Below are 21,471 nucleotides of genomic sequence, written 5' to 3' on the forward strand. Positions count from 1 at the left end.
TTTTCTACCCATACCCTTTGATCCCTTTAGACCCAAGAGCTGTATCTAACTCCTTCTTGAAAACATACAATGTTTTGGCCTCAACTGCTTTCTGTGGTAGCGAATTCCACAGGCTCACCACTCTCTGGGTGAAGAAATTTCTCCTCATCTCAGTCCTGAAAGGATTACCCCATATCCTTAGACTGTGACCCCTGGTTCTAGACTCCCCCACCATCGGGACCAACCTTTCTGCATCTACCCTGTCAAGTCCTGTTAGAATTTTATAGGTTTCTGTGAGATCCTCGCTCACTCTTCTGAGCTCCAGCGAATATAATCGGAACCGACTCAATCTCTCCTCATACGTCAGTCCTGCCATCCCAGGAATCAGTCTGGTAAACCTTCGCTGCACTCCCTGTATAGCAAGAACATCCTTCCTCAGATAAGGAGACCAAATCTGCACACAGTATTCCAGATGTGGCCTCACCAAGGCCCTGTATAATTGCAGCAAGACATCCCTGCTCCTGTACTCTAATCCTCTCACTATGAAGGCCAACATACCATTTGCCTTTTTTACCGCCTGTTGCACCTGCATGTTTACCTGCAGCGGCTGGGGTACGAGAATGCCCAGGTCTCGTTGCATATTCCTCTCTCAGTTTATAGTCGTTCAGATAATAATCTGCCTTCCTGTTTTTGCTACCAAAGTGGATAACCTCACATTTATCCACATTATACTGCATCTGTCATGCATTAGCTCACTCACTCAACTTGTCCAAATCACCGTGAAGCCTCTATGCTGCAGCCTCACAACTCACCCCCCCCACCCAGTTTTGTGTCATCTGCAAATTCGGAGATATTACATTTAGTTCCCTCAACTAAATCATTAATATATATTGTGAATAGCTGGGGTCCTAGCACCGATCCCTGTGGTACCCCACTAGTCACTGCCTGCCATTCAGAAAACGACCCATTTATCCCTACTCTTTGTTTCCTGTCTGCCAACCAATTTTCTATCCATCGCAATATACTACCCCCAGTCCCATGCGCTTTAATTTTACACGCTAATCTCTTATGTGGGACTTTGTCGAAAGCCTTCTGAAAGGCCAAATAAACCACATCCACTGGCTCCCCCTCATCAACTCTACTAGTTCCGTCCTTGAAGAATTCTAGTAGATTTGTCAAGCATGATTTCCCTTTCGTAAATCCAAGCTGACTCTGCCCGATTCTACCATTGTTCTGTAAGTGCTCTGTTATAAAATCTGTGATAATGGACTCTAGAATTTTCCCCATTATTGACGTCAGGCTGACTGATCTATAATTCCTTTTTTTCTCTCTACCTCCCTTTTTAAATAGTGGGGTTACGTTAGCTACCCTCCAATCTATAGGAACTGTTCCAGAGTCTGTAGAATCTTGGAAGATGACTACCAATGCAAGCACTATTTCTAGGGCCACTTCCTTAAGTACTCTGGGATGCACACCATCAGGCCCTGGGGATTTATCGGCCTTCAATCCCATCAATTTCCCCAACACCATTTCTCTACTAATACTGATTTCCTTCTGTTTCTCTCTCTCACTAAGCCTTGTGTTCCCCAACATTTCTGGTATGATATTTTTGCCCTCCTTTGTGAAGACAGAACCAAAGTATGCATTTAGTTGGTCAGTCATTTCTTTGTTCCCATAATAATTTCCCCTGTTTCTGACTGTAAGGGACCTACATTTGTCTTCACCAATCTTTTTCTCTTCACATACCTATAGAAGCTTTTACAGTCATTTTTTATGTTCCCTGCAAGCTTACTCTCGTATTCTATTTTCCCCTTCTTAATCAATCCCTTGCTCCTCCTTTGCCAAATTCTAAACTGCTCCCAATCCTCGGGTCTGTTGTTTTTTCTGGCAGATTTATATGCCTTTTCCTTGGATCTAATGCTATCTCTAATTTCCCTTGTAAGCCATGGTTTGGCTACCTTCCCCGTTTTACTTTTGTGCCAGATAGGGATAAACAATTGTTGCAGTTCATCCATGCACTCTTTAAATGTTTGCCATTGCCTATCCACTGTCATCCCTTTAAGTAATGTTTCCCAATCTGTCATAGCCAACTCGCGCCTCATACCTGCGTAGTTTCCTTTACTAAGATTCAGGAGTAGTTTATAGTCCGACTAAAAATAGCTGCAAAGTAGGACAGAGTATACATCAAGAAATAATGGGGGCTTGCAAGAAAGGTACGACAATAATCCTGGGTAATTTTAATCTTCACATCAATTGGGAAAATTAAATTGGCAAAGGTAGCCTGGAGGATGAGTTCATAGAAGCTGTCCCGAATATACTCTTAGAGCAAAACATTCTAGAACCTACTAGGGACCAGGCTATTTTGGACCTGGTAATGTGTAATGAGGCAGGATTAATTAAAGATCTCATAGTAAAGGATCCTCTAGGCAAGAGTGATCATAACATGATAGAATTTCACATTCAGTTTGAGGGTGAAAAAAGTGGGTCCAAAACTAGTGTCTTAAACTTAAATAAAGCCAATGACAAGGGTATGAAGACAGAGTTGGCTAAAGTGGACTGGGAAAATAGATTATAAGGTTTGATGGTAGAGAAGCAGTGGCAGACATTTAAGGAAATATTTCATAACTATCAACAATGATATATTCCATTGAGGAAGAAAGACTCTACCAGAAGGAAGCACCATCCGTGGCTAACTAAGGAAGTTAAGGGTAGTATCAATTGAAAGAATGGGCATACAATGCTGTGAAGATTAGTGGTAGGCCAGAAGATTGGGAACATTTTAGAAACCAGCAGAGAACAAAAGAAAGAACAAAGAAAATTGCAGCACAGGAACAGGCCCTTCGGCCCTCCAAGCATACGCCGATCCAAATTCTCTATCTAAACCTGTCGCCTATTTTCTAAGGGTCTGTATCTCTTTACTTCCTGCCCATTCATGTATCTGTCTAGATACATCTTAAAAGATGCTATCGTGCCCGCGTCTACCACCTCCGCTGGTAATGCGTTCCATGCACCCAGCACCCTCTGCGTAAAGATCTTTCCACGCATATCCCCCCTAAACTTTTCCCCTTTCACTTTGAACTCGTGTCCCCTTGTAATTGAATCCCCCACTCTGGGAAAAAGCTTCTTGCTATCCACCCTGTCTATACCTCTCATGATTTTGTACACCTCAATCAGGTCCCCCCTCAACCTCCGTCTTTCTAATGAAAATAATCCTAATCTACTCAACCTCTCTTCATAGCTAACGCCCTCCATACCAGGCAACATCCTGGTGAACCTCCTCTGCACCCTCTCCAAAGCATCCACATCCTTTTGGTAATGTGGCGACCAGAACTGCACGCAGTATTCCAAATGTGGCCGCACCAAAGTCCTATACAACTGTAACATGACCTGCCAACTCTTGTACTCAATACCCCGTCCGATGAAGGAAAGCATGCCGTATGCCTTCTTGACCACTCTATTGACCTGCGTTGCCACCTTCAGGGAACAATGGACCTGAACACCCAAATCTCTCTGTACATCAATTTTCCCAGGACTTTTCCATTTGCTGTATAGTTCACTCTTGAATTGGATCTTCCAAAATGCATCACCTCGCATTTGCCCTGATTGAACTCCATCTGCCATTTCTCTGCCCAACTCTCCAGTCTATCTATATTCTGCTGTATTCTCTGACAGTCCCCTTCAGTATCTGCTACTCAAGAGAATAATCAAAAAAAAGAGGGAGAAATTGGAGTATGAGAGAAACCTAGCAAGAAATATAAAAACACAGTATAAGCTTCTACAAATGTATAAAAAGAAAACGAATAGCTAAAGTGAGCATTGTTCCTTAGAAGGTGGGACTGGGAAATTAATAATGGGAACCGAGGAAATGGCAGAGGTTTTGAAGAAGTATTTTGTATCTGTCTTCACACAAAAAAATCCCAAGAATAATAAAAAATCAGGAGGCAAAATGGAGGGAGGAACTTAAAACTATCACTAGAGAAAAAGTAATGGGAAAACTAATGGGACTAAAGGTTGACAAGTCCCCTGGACCTGATGGCCTGCATCTGGGTGTCCTTGTACAAGAATCACAAAAAGTCAGCATTCAGGTGCAGCCTGTAATTAGGAAAGCACATGGAATGTTGGCCTTTATTGCAAGAGGGATAGAAGTACGGAAGTTTTGCTATAACTGTTGTGATGAAAATACTTCAGTTTTTAAAATAGTTTTGTGAGTCATTTATGTTTTAAAATTGAGAAAATGGATTCCTTTGCAGAACTGAAGTGATTCCATAGATGCTGGACTTTGGCCTTTTTTTAAAAAAGGTCACTGAAAGGACTTTGGGACTTGGTTTTAAAACACTTACTGGAAGTCACATGTCTTCAGCTAAGTAAACGACAGGTGCCTTTTGGCTATGGGAGTTGTTTACAGAGAAGTGACATGTCAAGATTTATGGTGGTCAAGAGTGGGTTTCGGTTTGGATATTGTTTTGAGTCAGTTGGTTTTGTAGCCTGCTGAGAGAATCACCCAGCTCATCCTTTCTCCACCTCGCTGAGAAGCCCTGAGAATCTCGTGCGTGATAGCTGAAACTCCTGATGCCGCGTTTCACCTGGAAAACCTGCCAGACTAATCCTCGTCATCGCCTGAAGAGAACTACTCCAAAAAGATCCCAGTGACAGCTGTCTATGTGTATTTGGGATGCCAGAAAAGAGACAACTGATATCATTCCATATCTTATCCTTTTCCTTCAAGAATTGACAAGTATTTGACCAAAGTATTTTTTTTCTTCTTTATAGAGATCTTTGCAGAGAAACTGTCTTTATTTTTTCTTTAACCTGTGTGTGTGTGCGTGTGTGTTGGGATAAGTGAAAAGTTCATATTTTAATCTGTGTGTTAGTGATTTGCATCTTTACTGAATAAGTCTTGTTTTATAATTGATAAGTTTGTTGTTTTTTAATAAATCCAGTTGGTGGATTTTATTCTGAAATAAAAATAGAGTATATAATCGGTAACTGGGTAAACATTTAAATATATGTTGTGACCCGTGGAGAAGTGGAATTAGAGAAAGGCACTGCACTCCTCCAACCTTGGTCCTAACACTGGACAAGGCATTGGTGAATTCACATCTAGAGTACTGTGTAGTTTTGATATCATATTTAAGGAAGAATATACTTGTATTGGAAGCAGTTCAGAGAAGGTTCGCTAGGCTGATTCCTGGGATTGAGGCGTTTGTCTTCTGAGGAAGGGTTGGGCCTATACTCGGAATTTGAAAGATTGAGGTGATCTTATTGAAACCTATAAGTTTCTGAGGGGGATTGACAGGGTAGATGCTGAGAAGATGTTTCCCCCTTGTGGGGGAATCTAGAGCTAGGGGGCACAGTTTCAAATTAAGGAGTCTCCCATTTAAGATGGAGATGAGGAATTTCTTCTCTTAGAGGGCTGTCAGTATTTGGAATTCTCTTCCCCAGGGAGCAGTGGAGGCTGGGTCATTGAATATATTCAAGGCTGATTTTTGATTGACAAAGTAGTCAAGGGTTATGGGGAGCAGGCAGAAAAGTGGAGTTAAGGCCACAATCAGATCAGCCATGATCTTGTTGAATGGAGGAGCAGAATGGCCTGCTCCTGCTCCTAAATCTTATGTTGTTCTAGCTGTGTTTCTCACAAATTTTGTTAAGGAGGCAAATTTTGCTTGAGGATCATGGAGTAAAAAAAGTGGACCAGTGCCTTCTGTTTCTTGCACAGTGAACTCACAGTGTCACTGTGGGCAGTTTCCAAGTGGAAGCCTGACGTTTTCTCCACAGAAAGAGATGTAGAGAGAGATAAACAAAAGCTTTAAAACCAATAGTCCTATTAACTAATGTAAATAAAAAGAAAGCAGCTGGAAATCAAAACCAAAACAAAAGGCTGGAAATACATAATAAGTTGGTGAGCATTTGTAAATAGGAAAGACAAGTAACCTGTCTTTTTCCTTTCATAGATGCTGACTGACGGTTGTATATTTCCAGTGTTTCTGTTGTTTCAGCTCTATTAGTTCTTTCTACTATTTGCTGTGTGGAATCTGGAAGCACTCTGCCTCTTCCAATTTTTCATGAGTTAGAGAGGGGAAGGCACTGAATCATAGCTTGGTCAACATCCAACAAAAATGCATGCCTCTAGAGTACTATAGGTGATGGAAGGTGGTCTACAAACTAGCCCCAGGCTGCATGATAAGAGCCAGTGCTTTCTGGTTGAGAAACACCAAATAAAGCAGAGGGTTATTCTGTCTGCTGTGGCTGCATCCTGAGCCAACAGACAAAGATTTCTTTCACCTGTATGTAAGGTAGCCTGAAGTAATTTATATGCTTTTCACAAAGTATTACTGTCTTTATCTAATTACTGAAGTAGACAAGCTTTTTGGAACATTTATGCTTCTGGCTGGCCTACATATTAAATTTTAAGAATTGCTCATCATTATTGTGCTGCGTTGGTATAAACTTAATCAAAGGCTGTACAATCTGGCTAAGATCAAGTCTTGCATAGCAAATATGTAAATAGTTTTAATGAGGCAGTATTCTATAACTTGCTCATTGAATAAATGACTGTCCTTTGTAAGTGATTGTTAAACACTGTGCAGTTTAAAAATTTTGCTCCAGGTTTTTTTTAACCTTACTCTTCATGAAGGACTCCCTTTATACTGCGGTGCAGTTCCATGACAGGTGGCCGCAAGATTTTATCTCACCACAGTAGTTATCATTCATGTCTTCGTTTGAATAATATCCGCAGGGAAGTCACTCATGCTATTCTACATCATTGGATGGTCAACACAGACAGAAACCTTGGCTGATTTTTCCCTTTCTACCCCAGGATTACTGAGACCAACTTAAACCTCAAGTGAGATCTACCAGCTACCCAGATTAGGGATCAGACTTGTGACTTTCTTGGTTCTTCTGGCTCAGCACACAATTATCCACTGCATTTATTCGCCAAGATATTTGGGGATAAGGCTGCTCTTGACCCCTGGATTGAGAAACTCGAGTTTTGATATTTTGCTGGTGCAGAGGAGGCCATTAGATTGTGATTCTCTGTTTGGCTGTTGAGCAATTTCAGGCAGTGATATTGATCAGACCTCAAGAGGCTTGGGCTTAGATTCTGTTTTCTGGGCCATGTACAGGTTATGATGGAGGTAGCAGTGACTCGGAGTGCGAAGGTGCCACCATGAACGAACAGGACCCCAAATGCCCACTGATGCCTGATTTTTGGCTGATCATCAGAATTCACCATGATCGAGTTGATGTCTACTGTCATACACGGTGAGTATAAGATGCTAGCCAAATCTATTTCTGTAAAGAATGTGACATACTCTATATTTAAGTGGGTGAGAGGTCTAAATAGTATTGTGTACCAAATGTTGAAGTAAATAATGCCCATAGTTTTCATTTGTATTTATTTGGAAGGTGAACTGCTGTTGTATAATGAAGAAAGCAGAAGTCGATAATTTAATATTCTTATGTGATTTATTTTTAAAATATTAACTTGACAAATATTCTGTAAATTCTACTAGCATTTTTCATTAAATTTCCATAACTCCATGACTTTTCAATGTTAACAGTCATCTCATTTCCTTTCCAGGTTCAATGTGGCTATGAAGGAGAATGATTAAAATTCAGCAGTTAAATATTTTTTTATATTTTTCTAGAAATCTTATTGGGATGAAGGATGAATCAGCAGCTGAAGAAGAATACTTATGCCTCTATCGAACAGTGATTAAAAAAATTGGCGAGATTTGCCGTGTGGTCAACCAGGTAATCATAAACAGAGACCACCCCGATATTGATCTGGAAGCGGTTTCTCTGGAGGGTCGGGTGGGGGGACTGGAACTCTCCAGGCAGATCCTGGAAGTCAAGTCAACAGGTTGAAATCTGCAATCATAACTGATATGAAGCCACTAATTTTGACTTCCCGGTTTTGCACCTCCAAGCTGTGCAGCAGATATGGTGTGCACCGGAATGGTGCAATCTCAGCTATACTTAAACAATGTAAAAATTGAAATTGAAAGTGTTCGCGATGGATGATGCACACAGAGCAACGGCTGCATCCAGATACAATGATACATCACTGGAATTACTGCTGGTTGCAGCTCGGAGGAGGAGGGATATACTTTTCCCCATCAATGGGAAGAAGAAATCTGCAGCTCTTACCAATAAAACTTGGTTGGAGTAACAGAGGAGGTGAGCAGCAGAAGCCTTGTGTACCAGTCTTGGATGCAATGTAGGGGACAGTCTAATGACCTAACCAAGTTAGGAAAAGTGAGTACATTTGATGATGCTTAAGCCCTCACCCCTTTCACTCTTCCTTGGCAAATGTCCTCAATTGTGCCACTCTTCACATTCATTTAGCTTTCAGCTGCACCCAACCTTCACCTTCTGTGCACTTCCTCACCACCCTATTTATCCATCCACCGATGCCGCTTAACCCAATTGTTATGCAATGAAATACATCTGTTTCATTGTCACTCTCACAGAATGCACTGCACCCATTGGATGAATGCTTGACCTTCACTCACTCTCAGGTCTGTCTCAGACCCCCTTGTAGGAAAAGAGTGTGCAAAACAGAATGGAGAGAGAGAGAGGACTGAAGATGGTCTGCCATAAATGGTACAGCTAACATGCAGAAGAGGAGGCCCTGTTGATAAGTGGCACATCTACATCCCTCTTAATCTTAGATAGAGACAGGGAACTTGCATGTAGTTGCTGAGAAAGTTACAAATATCGCTGACATACAAATGCTTACTTTATTTTATCAATGAATGAACTATGTGAAGGCTGAATATCATTATTGTCAAGATTGTGATTTTGCCACAGCTAAATGATACCCATTTCTTTGTCTTCCAGGGACTTCATGCATACTGCAAATGTTGCAGAACATGCATGAGGATGATTCCTCAGAGGGCCTCATTCTGAGGGTACACCATCACAGGACCTACAGCCATGCACCCGCACAGATACTCACACTTCATTGGATCCAGCTTGTCAGGATTGTGATTTCAGCTGGTGATTTACAACTTGCAAGTGAGCGTGAACAGACATTGGTGGCAGGAACATCTATGAAAAGTCTGCAGTGGGGGGTGCATTACTCTCCAAAGCTCTGCTCAGCAGGACATAGATGCTGAACCCCAGGGGCTGTCATTGAGTAGAAGAATATTAGAGCGACTTAGCCAGGTACTGACCGATGTGCCAGGTGCGCTCTCCACAATAACAGAGAGAATGGCAGAGTCCATTCAATCACTAGTGGATGGTGGAGCATTTAACTGTTAGAATGTCTGCCATGGAGAGAGCAGCTGCCGCCTTGGAGGTTCAAGCACAGCTGTCAAATGAATCCATGCAGGCCATGTCTACCACTGCGCAGGAGATGTCTGTCAAAAACAAGATAACAGATGCCTGGCCTTACACCAGTCTCCCACCAAATTTGCCTGCAGCAGAATGATAGGAGTGATGTGGCATTGGATCAGGAGAGGGATGATGGTGAAAGGGGACATGGAACTAGCAATTCCGCTCAAAGCAATTCTTGCCTGTTTTATGTTTCCCCCAATCCCCAGCCCCTCAACCAGTACCCAATTTGCTGCCTTATCTCCCAATGGTCGAGTCTGCTGCTGTGCAGGTGCAGGTGGAGCAGTTTTTAGCGGGGCCCTCAGATTCCAAAACGCAAAGGGCAAAGGCTAAAAGCATCTCATCTGCCAGGGCAGGGGTCTCAGTAGCCTGACTCCACCTCTTCTGAAGCCAGGCAGGATACACCATGTAGAAGTGGTAGGAAATGCAAGTTCAAGAAATTGTAATTCACCAAACGTATTATAAGATTTAGTCCAGGGGTCACACATTACCCAAAAAATGGGGGAGTCAAAGTCATAGGTGGTTTTAAAACAGTTTATTAAGAAGCAACAATTTAGGTATGATACATAAGCGAAATAGACTTACGACCTGTGACAGGTGAAACAGTTTACTGGTCCTGGATCAGGTGAACAGATGGAGGAAGCAGACAGATGCTGTGCACCAAGAAGCTTTTTTCCATCTGAATAATATGAAGATTTCCCTCCTGAACACCTATTCATATACTTTATTTCTAGGGATTGGTGGCAAGTCAATCACTTGTTCGATTCCAATTGCCCAATCATCAAGGAACAGATACTAAAAGTAAATCCCTCCCATGCCCATCACTCTGCCCCTGAAGTCATCTTCCAGCTTATCCCTTGCTAGGTATAACTTGTTAACCTGCCAGACACTTGTCTAGATAAGAGGATATGAGGCTCCATCTTACCGGCTTTAGAAATGTCTTGTTTCAGAGCCTGTGCTAGAGTCATGGCCTTGGCTGAGATATCAGGCCTATGCTGTCCTGTGTCTGTCAGCCTGGCCACCTGCTATAGACTCCTTCTTGAGAGTGAGAGAGCTATTTCTATATTATTTAGTTTATTTTCTTAAGATTTTATAAGGTTATTAGACAGCCATTTCTTACAGATCCCCCCCACCTTGAAAAGGAGATATCCTTATTGACTTCTCACAGTCAGCCCCTGACAAACCTAGCTATTTCTAATTTGTAAGCTTGTTTTCCTAACTTCTTAATCAGGCACCATTGGTACCAAAATTATTAGAATCATCAACACAATCCACTGAGCTTCCACCGAGAATAAATGTAAAAACTTCTTCAGTAAAATGTGATCACCATCAGCTTAGATTGGCACTCCCCACCTGCAGATCAGCTTACTCAATTCTAAATTATTGTCATGTCATAAATACATATGGTTCGAACAAAAGATCATGCATGGACTTAAAAGGTTCTCCAGATCTCTGTTCACCTTGTGGATAGTTCTTGCTGCGTATTAGACCTAGACCCCAATTTTCTTAATCCAGATTCCATATCCCTCTTTATTTTAATTTTACTCCCTCTGATAGGTACCAATATATTTAATTCTATCCTGATTATTTTAAAGTCAGTTTCTCTGTGTCAGTGATGCCTCACTCTACCAGCCACAATAACCATCTTGTGTTATCCTGCTGTCAAGTAACTGAGCAAGTCTGAGACCCGTTCTTCAGTGCAGGTTCCCCATACATTTCCACATGTTAGATGCTTCACACGCAACTGATCATATTTGCACACACATACCGTTATCCCAATATCATGCCACATGTGATACAAGCCATTCTTGGACTTTCGGTGATATTACCAAAAGATGGTCTTGATGCCTCAGGTAGTGGCCAGACTATCAAATGCAGTTTTCTTGAAAAATTCATAAGCAAGGATACAAACATCTCCAAGGGAAAGCTATTAATTTACAAGTCTCATCTACACTTTCCTGACTCACTAGAATGATTGATGTATTCCATATTGATGTATTCCACAAGGTGAGTTATTCCAATTCCCATTTATTTTTTATTCGTTTATAGGGATGTGGGCGTCGCTGGCCAGGGCAGCATTTATTAATTTGGCCATGTGGTTTTCATGTCCCGATCATTTAAGTGGAGCATCCCATTAATTACCATTATATCTCATTCATGAGCCCTGGAGGAACTTTACGGTCCAATACAATATTATCATATCTTTAGAGCAAAGATGATGCATTCCCAAATGGTTCCAGTTATTAGCACATTTGTTTGTTTGTTTATTTTAGATAACCTTTTATGTTTCAAAAATTTAAAAATTATCCCAAATTCAAATAACTGTTGTTGGGCTGATGGATTTTGTCGATGTTCAATTTATTCCTCCCCAAGCAAAACTTTATTTCTTGATACTCAGGAACCACCTAGACTGCTTTTCCATCAGTTTTTTTGTTAATTGAAAATTTGATTATCCTCTTAAATTTCACCTAAATTTTCCCTTTGAGTGCTTGAAATAGCTACTCAGATCAATTTTATTTAACCAATTCCAATCTCAGAAACAATGACTGCAGCGGTTCAAGAAGGCAGCTCACCACCACCTTCTCTAGGGTAGTTAGGGATGGTCAATAAATGCTGGCCTAGCCAGCGATACCCACATCCCATGAATGAATAACAAAAATGCCCAGACTTGGTGGTTTTACATGTTGTTTTTACATTAGAGGCAGAAGTGATCGCAACTAATTTCGAAGTGGCTTCCATATTTCGCTTTCTCAAGCACTTTGTCTTGAAAGATAATAAATGGGTCAGAACCAAATCTTTAAGAGACTAAGTCTTCAGTTCAAATTGCCATCATGCTGTCACATTTGATGTCTACAGATAAGTTCTTAAATTAGCTGCTAGATCTTTTTATGCGGTATCAGTACTCAAATGGCCCTGGAAACCATTGTCACCTGTTTAAAAGGAAAAAAAATCCATTGTGACTTTGCTTAAGAGCCTAATGGGCTGATTTGTCCAATCATATCTATCAATTTAGAAACTTAAAATAAAAATTACAATATATAGATTTACACTCAGCAATACAGAAGTGACTGCGTGGTGAACAAAAATGGCAGCTGTCAGTGGAAAGAGTTAACTTCTCTGCTTGTTTGCAAAGGGTGGAGCAAACATTCTCAAATGCATGACTTTACATAATTTTTTTCTTTTAACTGTTTTCCCACATCTTGGTATGTTTTGAAGCTTGTACAAGTTTTTTTTATTCTTAGGAATTGAAAACAACAAAAACCAGTAGTAACATTATCAACTTCAAAGGAGAATATTTTCATCAGGGAAGATAGCATTTTAGATTAAACTCCAATTGTTTTCAAGCTTATTAGCTTCTTCCTCAAACTGACTTTTCAGTTTCTAATGTTTGCGAACAACACCCTGCTTTAACAATGACTCGGCAGGGGCTTGAATATCTGGTATACTCTCAGGTGGTTAAGAGTACTGCTTCTTGGGAGCATGTAGCAGTCTGTTTATACAATCATGTTTGTGGGTTGTGTGTACACTTTGTACAGACTTGAGAATCATCTGTGTCTTGGGATCATCAGAGGTGTCTGGTCAGTTTTCCTCTGCAAAGCCTGATAAAACTTGGGGCAAGCCCTTCATAGGGCTGGGGCAGAGACCATGAATGTGGTGGTGTAGGAATTGGATTCGACTGATAATTGTTGATGGCCTCTCATATCAACAGTGCCGACTGCTGGTCTCCCTCCTCCATTGTATCGGAGAATCGAAACCATCTCTCCGTGGGAGGCCTGCTGGACTCACAGGGGTTCTGGAGTTATTTACCCAGGTACCTGATGCACTGCAGCAACTGCTGAGCTTTGTTACTAATTCACATGGTCTCTATTGCTGCCTCCATTCTCTCCAGCCATTGCTCAACAAGTTCGGGACTCAGCTGTACAGCACAACAAGGAAGGCAGGTCTCACTGTTACTGTCAGCCTCCAGAATGTGCCTACTGTGGCAGTCGCGGGCATAGTGGCCCAAGCAGTTACAATTAAAACAGTGCACCGGGGTGTCCCTTCTCGGCACCAAGTTTCTGGATGGCCCTGATCTCTGACTAAGCAATGGGCCTTCGACGGCTGCTATCTTAACCTTAGCAGATGATTGGGGAATGTTACCAGGAATTTGTTACTATACCATGTGGGGAATGGGTGCGCAACTTTTAGGGGAGTGGTTTAGTATTATAAACGTCCAGCGCACTACGTATTAATGGCGGGAGGTTGCTCAAAAATAGGCTCAACAATGCTGCCTGCTGTTGGCCAATTTGTGACTCGAGTTGACATTTTAGCTAAACATAGAGCGTGGTCGGCTTCAGGGGAGGTGACAGTTTGTCGTCGAACTAACTCCCTGAAAGCCCCCCTTCCATATTCTAACTCCTCACTTAGTTTGATATTTTCTGCATGTAGCTCAATATTTAGTTCCAGTATTTGCTCTAATTTTTTTCTTGTATAATGCACTCTGTCGTGTGCTTCCTTTTCCCAGCGTAACTGTGCAGGATGGCAGTGCTCTCCTGCCAACCTTCACTTTCTTCTTGTAACTTATCCACTTGCTCTCTTAGTTCTTGTTTTTTTTCTGTTTAACTATGGGGAAAGTGCCCTATAGGCCAAATTATCCCAGCCCTTTTTTAACTCAAGTTTGCATTTCTGAACCTCCTCGGGAAATACACTCATAATTCCCATTGCACTCCTCTAAACTTCTCAGGATATCTTTCACCTCAGGTGTGCTTGTTTTCTCTGCTAGGCTATCTACCAGCTGTTGCCTGTGAAATGCCAGTGCCATTGTCTCTATTTAACCAAAACTCTCCTGAGGTTTTTTGCCAGTTTCAACAATAGAACATAGAACAGTACAGGCCCTTCGGCCCACGATGTTGTGCCAAACCTTTAACCTACTCTAAGATCAAACTAACTACCTACCCTTCATTCTACTATCATCCATGTACCTATCCAAGAATCGCTTAAATGTCCCTAATGTATCTGCTTCTACTACCACCGCTGGCAGCGCATTCCACGCACCCACCACTCTCTGTGTAAAGAACCTACCTCTGACATCTCCCCGAAACCTTCCTCCAATCACCTTAAAATTATGCCCCCTGGTGATAGCCCTTTCCGCCCTGGTAAAAAGGTCTCTGGCTATCCACTCTATCTATGCCTCTCATCATCTTGTACCCCTCTATCAAGTCACCTCTCATCCTTCTTCGCTCCAATGAGAAAGGCCCTAGTTCCCTCAATCTTTCTTCCTAAGACATGCCATCCAGTCCAGGCAGCATCCTGGTAAATCTCCTCTGCACCCTCTCTAAAGCTTCCACATCCTTCCTATAATGAGGAGACCAGAACTGAACACAATATTCCAAGTGTGGTCGAACCAGGGCTTCATAGAGCTGCAGCATAACCTCGCGGCTCTTAAACTCAATCCCCCGTTAATGAAAGCCAACACATCATACGCCTTCTTAACAACCCTATCAACTTGGGTGGCAACTTTGAGCGATCTATGGACATGGACCCCAAGATCCCTCTGTTCCTCCACACTACCAAGAATCCTGTCTTTAAGCCTGTATTCTGCATTCAAATTCGACCTTCCAAAATGAATCACTTCACACTTTTCCAGGTTGAATTCCATCTGCCACTTCTCAGCCCAGGTCTGCATCCTGTCAATGTCCCATTGCAACCTACAACAGCCTTCCACACTATCCACGACTCCAGCAACCTTCGTGTCATCGGCAAACTTGCTAACCCAGCCTTCCACTTCCTCATCCAAGTCATTTATAAAAATCACAAAGAGCAGAGGTCCCAGAACAGATCCCTGCGGAACACCACTGGTCACCGAGCTCCATGCTGAATACTTTCCATCTACTACCACCCTCTGTCTTCTTATGGGACAGCCAATTTTGTATCCAGACAGCCAACTTCCCCTGTATCCCATGCCTCCTCACTTTCTGAATGAGCCTACCATGGGGAATCTTATCAAATGCCTTGCTAAAATCCATATACACCACATCCACTGCTCTTCCGTTATCAATGTGTTTTGTCACATCTTCAAAGAATTCAATAAGGCTTGTGAGGCATGACCTGCCCCTCACAAAGCCATGCTGACTGTCTCTAATCAAACCATGCTTTTCCAAATAATCATAAATCCTGTCTCTCAGAATCCTCTCCAATAATTTGCCCACTACCGACGTAAGACTGACTGGTCTATAATTCCCAGGGTTATCCCTATTCCCTTTCTTGAACAAGGGAACAACATTTGCCACCCTCCAATAAATACTCGCATACATTGAACTAAGTTATTGCTTCTTACAACCTAAGCCTATGATTCCACCACTGTGAATCCCACTTCTGACACCACTGTAAGATTTGGTCTGGGAGTCACAGATTATCCAAAAAGTAGGGGAGGGGGAGGTTTGAAGTCGTAGCTACTTTTAAAGCAGTTTATTAAGCAACACTTTAGATATGCCAGCAAACATTTTAGATAGCCAGGAATGATATATGACCCGTGACAGGTGAAACAGTTTGCCGATCCTGGATCAGACGAATGGATGGGGGAAGGAGAAGGATGCTGTTCTCCGAGAAGCTCTTTTCCGTCCGAAGAAGGTGAAGATTTCCCTCCCAAGCACCTGTTTATATACTTTATTTCTAGTGGCTGGTGATTGTCCCATGTCAATCATTTGTTCGATTCCAATTGTCCAATCATCAAGGGACAGTTACTCAAAGTAAATCCCTCCCATGCTCATCACTCTGTCTCTTGAGTCATCTTCCAGCTTATCCTTTGCTAGGTGCAATTTGTTAACTTCTGCCAGATACTTGTCTTGATAAGAGAAAACGAGTCTCCATCTTATCAGCTTTGGAAATGTCTTGTTTCAGAGCCTGTGCTAGAATCATGGTCCTTGACAGAAATAACAGGCCTACGTTGTATTATGTCTGTTAGCCTGGCCGTCTGCTGTAGACTCCTTGATTAGATTAGAGATACAGCACTGAAACAGGCCCTTCGGCCTACCGAGTCTGTGCCGACCATCAACCAACCATTTATACTAATCCTACACTAATCCCATATTCCTACCAAACATCCCCACCTGCCCCTGTATTTCCCTACCACCTACCTATTCTAGTGACAATTTATAATGGCCAATTTACCTACCAACCTGCAAGTCTTTTGGCTTGTGGGAGGAAACCGGAGCACCCGGAGAAAACCCACGCAGACACAGGGAGAACTTGCAAATTCCACACAGGCAGTACCCAGAATCGAACCCGGGTCCCTGGAGCTGTGAGGCTGCGGTGCAAACCACTGCGCCACTGTGCCGCCCTTCTCAAGAGACAGAGAGCTATTTCTTTAACATTTGATTAATCTTCTTAAGACATTATAAGGTTATCAGACAGCAAGTTTGTACAGTATGTACATGGGTGTTTGACAAAATGTTATGTTTAATTTCCTTTTTTATATTACCACATAAATTTATTTTTTCGCGCTACTTCCACATCTTGCTCATTATTGTACCTGGAGAACCAACTCACCCTTCACTCGTTCCATGTTGAATATCAAAACATGACGAGGCCCAATAGGTGGTTGCGCAATGTGTGAATGAGTGGTTGAAAGACTATTTAGTTCAAAGAAAGTTGGGGCAGTTCTGGTGGTGGGAATGGGCTCCAGGATTTAATTTCCTATGTTTCGCTGTGGTGAATCTTCGCAATATTGGGGAATCTCTGGCTTCCCAGGCAGCAATGTAAGCAACTGGTCTGGAGATGAATGACCCATCTTTATCCTCTTCCTTTTCTGCTCACCTGAAGATGAGTGACAAGCTCATCTGCAGTGCTGTCTGCTGCACAGTGTTGTGCAAAACACAGCATACCACTGTTATTCTGGGCATCCTCACTCGTCAGTACTGAAGGGTGCCTCCAGATCTATTGAGGCATGTGAAATGCATCTTCAGTATTCATATGGCTTGCTCTATGACACAGCTCCCTTCTGTGCACTTGCTGATCCCATTACAGGAAGTCGTCACTGCTGTGGATGGTGATGGTCTTCTTCTGATGTGCTGTCAGTGTGCCTTGCATCCGAATCTTGTCCATTTGAAAGGCTGTAAGTTTAGAAAAAGCTGTACCCACACAAGCACTCTGTTAACCATTTGCCAAAGGGAACTGAGACACCAGCTGCATTAAGTGAGCTTTTATTTAGATGTTGAATCAACAGTTTAAATACCTAACTGTACAGCGCTCAATTTCACCTCCATTTCACTGGTTACCGAGACCTGGGAAACCCATGCTGGAGATGTTAAATTTAACCCTACAAAAAATTCAATTTAAGAACACCTCAATGATCTCTCCTAAGGACGTTAATTGCTGCGATAACTACCCACTCGCCTGCATTGTTTAAAGGCCCGACTTCAGGGAGTAGGTTACTTGCAGACATCCAAATGTGGCTCTGTTAAACCCAGCAGTGGGTGTGTTGGAGCAGGTTGAAATTTAAAAATTAATTATTTTAACTACCCACCTGCCCCAAACCTCCCTGTTCTTGGGGGTTAAAATTCTTCCCTTTATTTTTAAATAGTGTAAATTGTTAAAGTGCTAGAGTTTTGACATTCTTCTGGAAACAAAAGAGATGGAAGACATTAACCGGACATCAAGAATCTGAAGTTCTTAAATGTAACAATTCTACGTGGTTATGAGCTCTGTTCTGGATTTGGCGTCTGTTCCCGTAGCCCTATGCTACCCTTTCCTTCAGCCTCTTCCCAGCCAATTCTTAAATGTCTGTTTGGCTGTCAAAGCATACCTATTAATTTTTTTTTAACCAAAATGTACTGCCTCACATTTGCTGACTTTGAATTTCACCTGTCACTTTTTATGCCCATTCCACCATCATATTGCTATGTCCTTGTAGCTTCCTTTGATGTTGATAATTATTAACCACACTTCTTATTTTAGTATAGCCTGCAAATTTGGACACCAGTAATAATTATGCTTTGAATGATGGAAAGCTGGGTGATGTGGAAGATCAGATAAATTTGGTCTTTGAGTTCACAAGATATTAAAAGCAGCACCTCAAGTAGATAATGTCATTCAGTAAAAAGCTAACAGAATGCTGGGTTTTCTGGTAAAGAGCATTTAATATAAAAGTTGACTTGTAATTACAAAGCTATTTAAAGCTTAGTAAGACCACAGTTGGAAGTACTGTATATCCTATATTTCCTCAGTGCCTGTAAAAGCCTTTTGGCATCCTGAGTTGGTGAAAAGTCCTATGTAAAGGCAAGTTCGTTCTTTCTTCTATCTATATCATTGATATTCACTGTGAATAGAAACAATCCCAGAACAGCTGTGTAGTCCACTGCTACCCATTTCCAACCACTCTGAGAAACTCCCCTATTTCAGACTGTTTCCTGCATTCTAACCAGTTTTTTATTCAGTTTTCTCCTCCCTTCCTAATTCCATACCCCTTCATGTTTTCCAATGTTCTCCTACATAATACTTTGCCAGAGACTTTCTGAAAGTCCATGTATACCCCATTCTACATCTGTCACTTCCTCAAAAAACTCTTATCGGGTTTGTCAAGTATGAATCTTCCTTCCTGAAATCTGTGTTGGCTGTTTCTAATTATTATCTCTTCATCAGGATATTTGGTAATTTCATCTTTGATTAAAGATTTCTAAATTGTTCCAACCATAGATGTTAAATTAGCTTAACTGTAATGATCCAGGTTAGCTCTGCCTCCCTTTCTGAAAATAGGTATTACATTGGTCACCAGCTAATCTTTTGGCACTCATTTACTTTCAATAGAACCTGGATATATAATTTCTCTGCCAGTTCTTCCGCCATTTTGTTCAGCATCTTTGGACCTATCCCATCAGATCCGGGTTCTTTGTGTCTTTAGTTTAACTGTCTTCTCTAATATTACGATATCTCTCATCTCACTTTTAACCAAATTGGGATTTACTTCTTCTGTTTTGTAAACACTGAAGTGAAATACTTGTTGAATACTCAGGCAAATTCCTGCTTATGCTTAAGCAGATGTCTAAAGGATTCTATGTGGCATTAGTATTGTCAGAGTCCTAGTGCAGCACCTAATAAATATGAACACTTTTTTTTTGTTTGACACCCTTAAGTTTGACTTTGCCAAATTGGCTGATCTTTTCACTCTTTATTGAATATGTCATTGGCAATATACAAATGCATGTTAATGTTTGGCTTGTATGTTGGTTGGTAACTCTGCATCATTGCATATTCTGGCTATTAACCCATATTTTTCTATGCTTCTCTATTTATTACAGCGCCTGTTGCTTCAGGATCTGCATGACAGCCATGTATGTAATTCACTGCTTGTTGCTGAGAGTGAGGAGGACATCTGGAAGAATGAAACCCCCTACACTTCATATCGTCCACGGGCTACTGCTAGTGATGGTATGCAATCACATTCCTATTTAGCCCAAATTCATAACTGTATTTATATGTTCATTTTCAAGGCCTGTTGCAGGTTATCTTTGAATAGTGCAGGAATGCTAATTTGTAGGGTGAAATACAACAATCAAGAGGTTCTAAAAGCTTTCTGAAGTCAATATTCTCAATTTAATTCCTCATATCATTCCTTTATTTTCACCATTGTGTCATTATGAAGTTAGATAGATCACTGTTTTCAGAGCTTCTGTTAATGTTAAGCCATCTTTTGGAGGTGAGCTAGTCAGATTCAGGTGAAAAATGCAAAAATATTTAGGTGCAGTGGTAAACATTAGTTGATCATCAAGAGGATCCAGTCATTGCTAGGATTTCAGGTGCATGACCAATTTAATTACATTGACATATTCTTTAGAACTTGCATCCTGTTTGATGGATTATGGATTATCATGGCCAGGTTCAACAACAAGCACCTAATTGTAATAAATCACTTGCTAGAGAATAAGCCTGTCACATTTTCCTATCATCTCTGAAATTGGAAAATAATATATTACAAACCCAGTGCATACAGAGAGGGAACAGAGGAACAGGAGGAGTCCATGAGCCTGTACCACCATTCATTGACTGATCTGTATCCGAACTCCGTCCAGCATTGGCTATATATTCCTTAATACCCGTGGCTAGCAAAATCTATCAACCACAGATTTAAAATTGTTAATTGAGCTAGCACCCACTGCTTTTTGTGGGAGAGAGTTCCACATTCTATCACCTTTTGTGTGAAGAAGTGTATCCTTCTCTCCTGAATGGCCTGGCTCTGATTTTAAGGTTATATCCTCTTGTCCTAGACACCCCCCACCAGCAGAAAACATTTCTTTCTACCCTATTAATTGCTTTTAAAATCCTACAACCTCAGTCAAATCATCCCTTAACATTATGTATTCCAGGGAGTGTGTGACTGATTCATGTCGTCTCCCCTCATAATTTAACCCTTGGATCCTTAGTAGCATTCTGGTGAATCTGTGCTGAATTCCTTCTAAGACCAATATATCCTTTTATGGTGCAGTGCTCAGAACTCTACATAGTACTCCAGATATGATCTAACCCGGACATTTTAAGGCGAGCCTTTATTTTCTATCCCTCTTGTTATAAAGGCTAGCATTTTTAATTATCTTTTGTACCTAACCACTGCATTTTAGTGATCTGCGTACAGGAACCCCTAAAATCTCTTTGGACCATCACTGTTGTTAGCCGTTCACCATTTAAAAAATAGCCAGATCCATCTTTTTTAGCTCCAAAATAGGTGACCTCACACTTACCTGTGTTGAAATCCATCAATCAATGCCTTTTTTGTAATTTTATTCTGTATATACTCCTACTGCACCTATCTTTGTGTCATCAGCAAACTTAAATATATGGCTCTTCATTATGTCATCTAAGTCATTAGTAGAGGAAATAGTGGAGGCCCCATCACAGATCTTTGTGGGAAACCATTAATCACTACCTTCAAATTTGAATATATACCCATTATCCCTATCCTATATATGTAGCTGTTCGCAACGGGCAAGGTACAGACTGTACCCAAGCAGCCCATGCTTGCAAAACTCAAAACACAGTGTCTAACATTAGATGTGATTCCGAGAATGGGCAGCATTTGCTAAATAATCCTCACTGTTAAGAATTACGTTGACAACCAATTTAAGATTCTCAGTCAGGCTCACAGTGTGGCACATTTACGAGTACTGGAAGCTACGCATATTA

The 21,471-nt window shown here is 41.4% G+C and overlaps 1 protein-coding gene across 1 annotated transcript in view; it reads left to right on the forward strand.

Annotated features, from left to right (window-relative positions):
• LOC137372732 (KICSTOR complex protein SZT2-like) overlaps window positions 1–21,471 on the forward strand; it is a 284,408-nt gene that overhangs the window by 130,657 nt on the left and 132,280 nt on the right. The window contains exons 40-42 of the mRNA XM_068036900.1: window positions 7,104–7,242; window positions 7,629–7,734; window positions 19,593–19,722. Of these exons, the coding sequence (XP_067893001.1) occupies window positions 7,104–7,242; window positions 7,629–7,734; window positions 19,593–19,722 (375 nt within the window). The remainder of the gene's footprint in view (window positions 1–7,103; window positions 7,243–7,628; window positions 7,735–19,592; window positions 19,723–21,471) is intronic.

The sequence above is a fragment of the Heterodontus francisci genome, chromosome 8, assembly GCF_036365525.1.
Source record: "Heterodontus francisci isolate sHetFra1 chromosome 8, sHetFra1.hap1, whole genome shotgun sequence".
NCBI classification, from domain to species: domain Eukaryota; kingdom Metazoa; phylum Chordata; class Chondrichthyes; order Heterodontiformes; family Heterodontidae; genus Heterodontus; species Heterodontus francisci.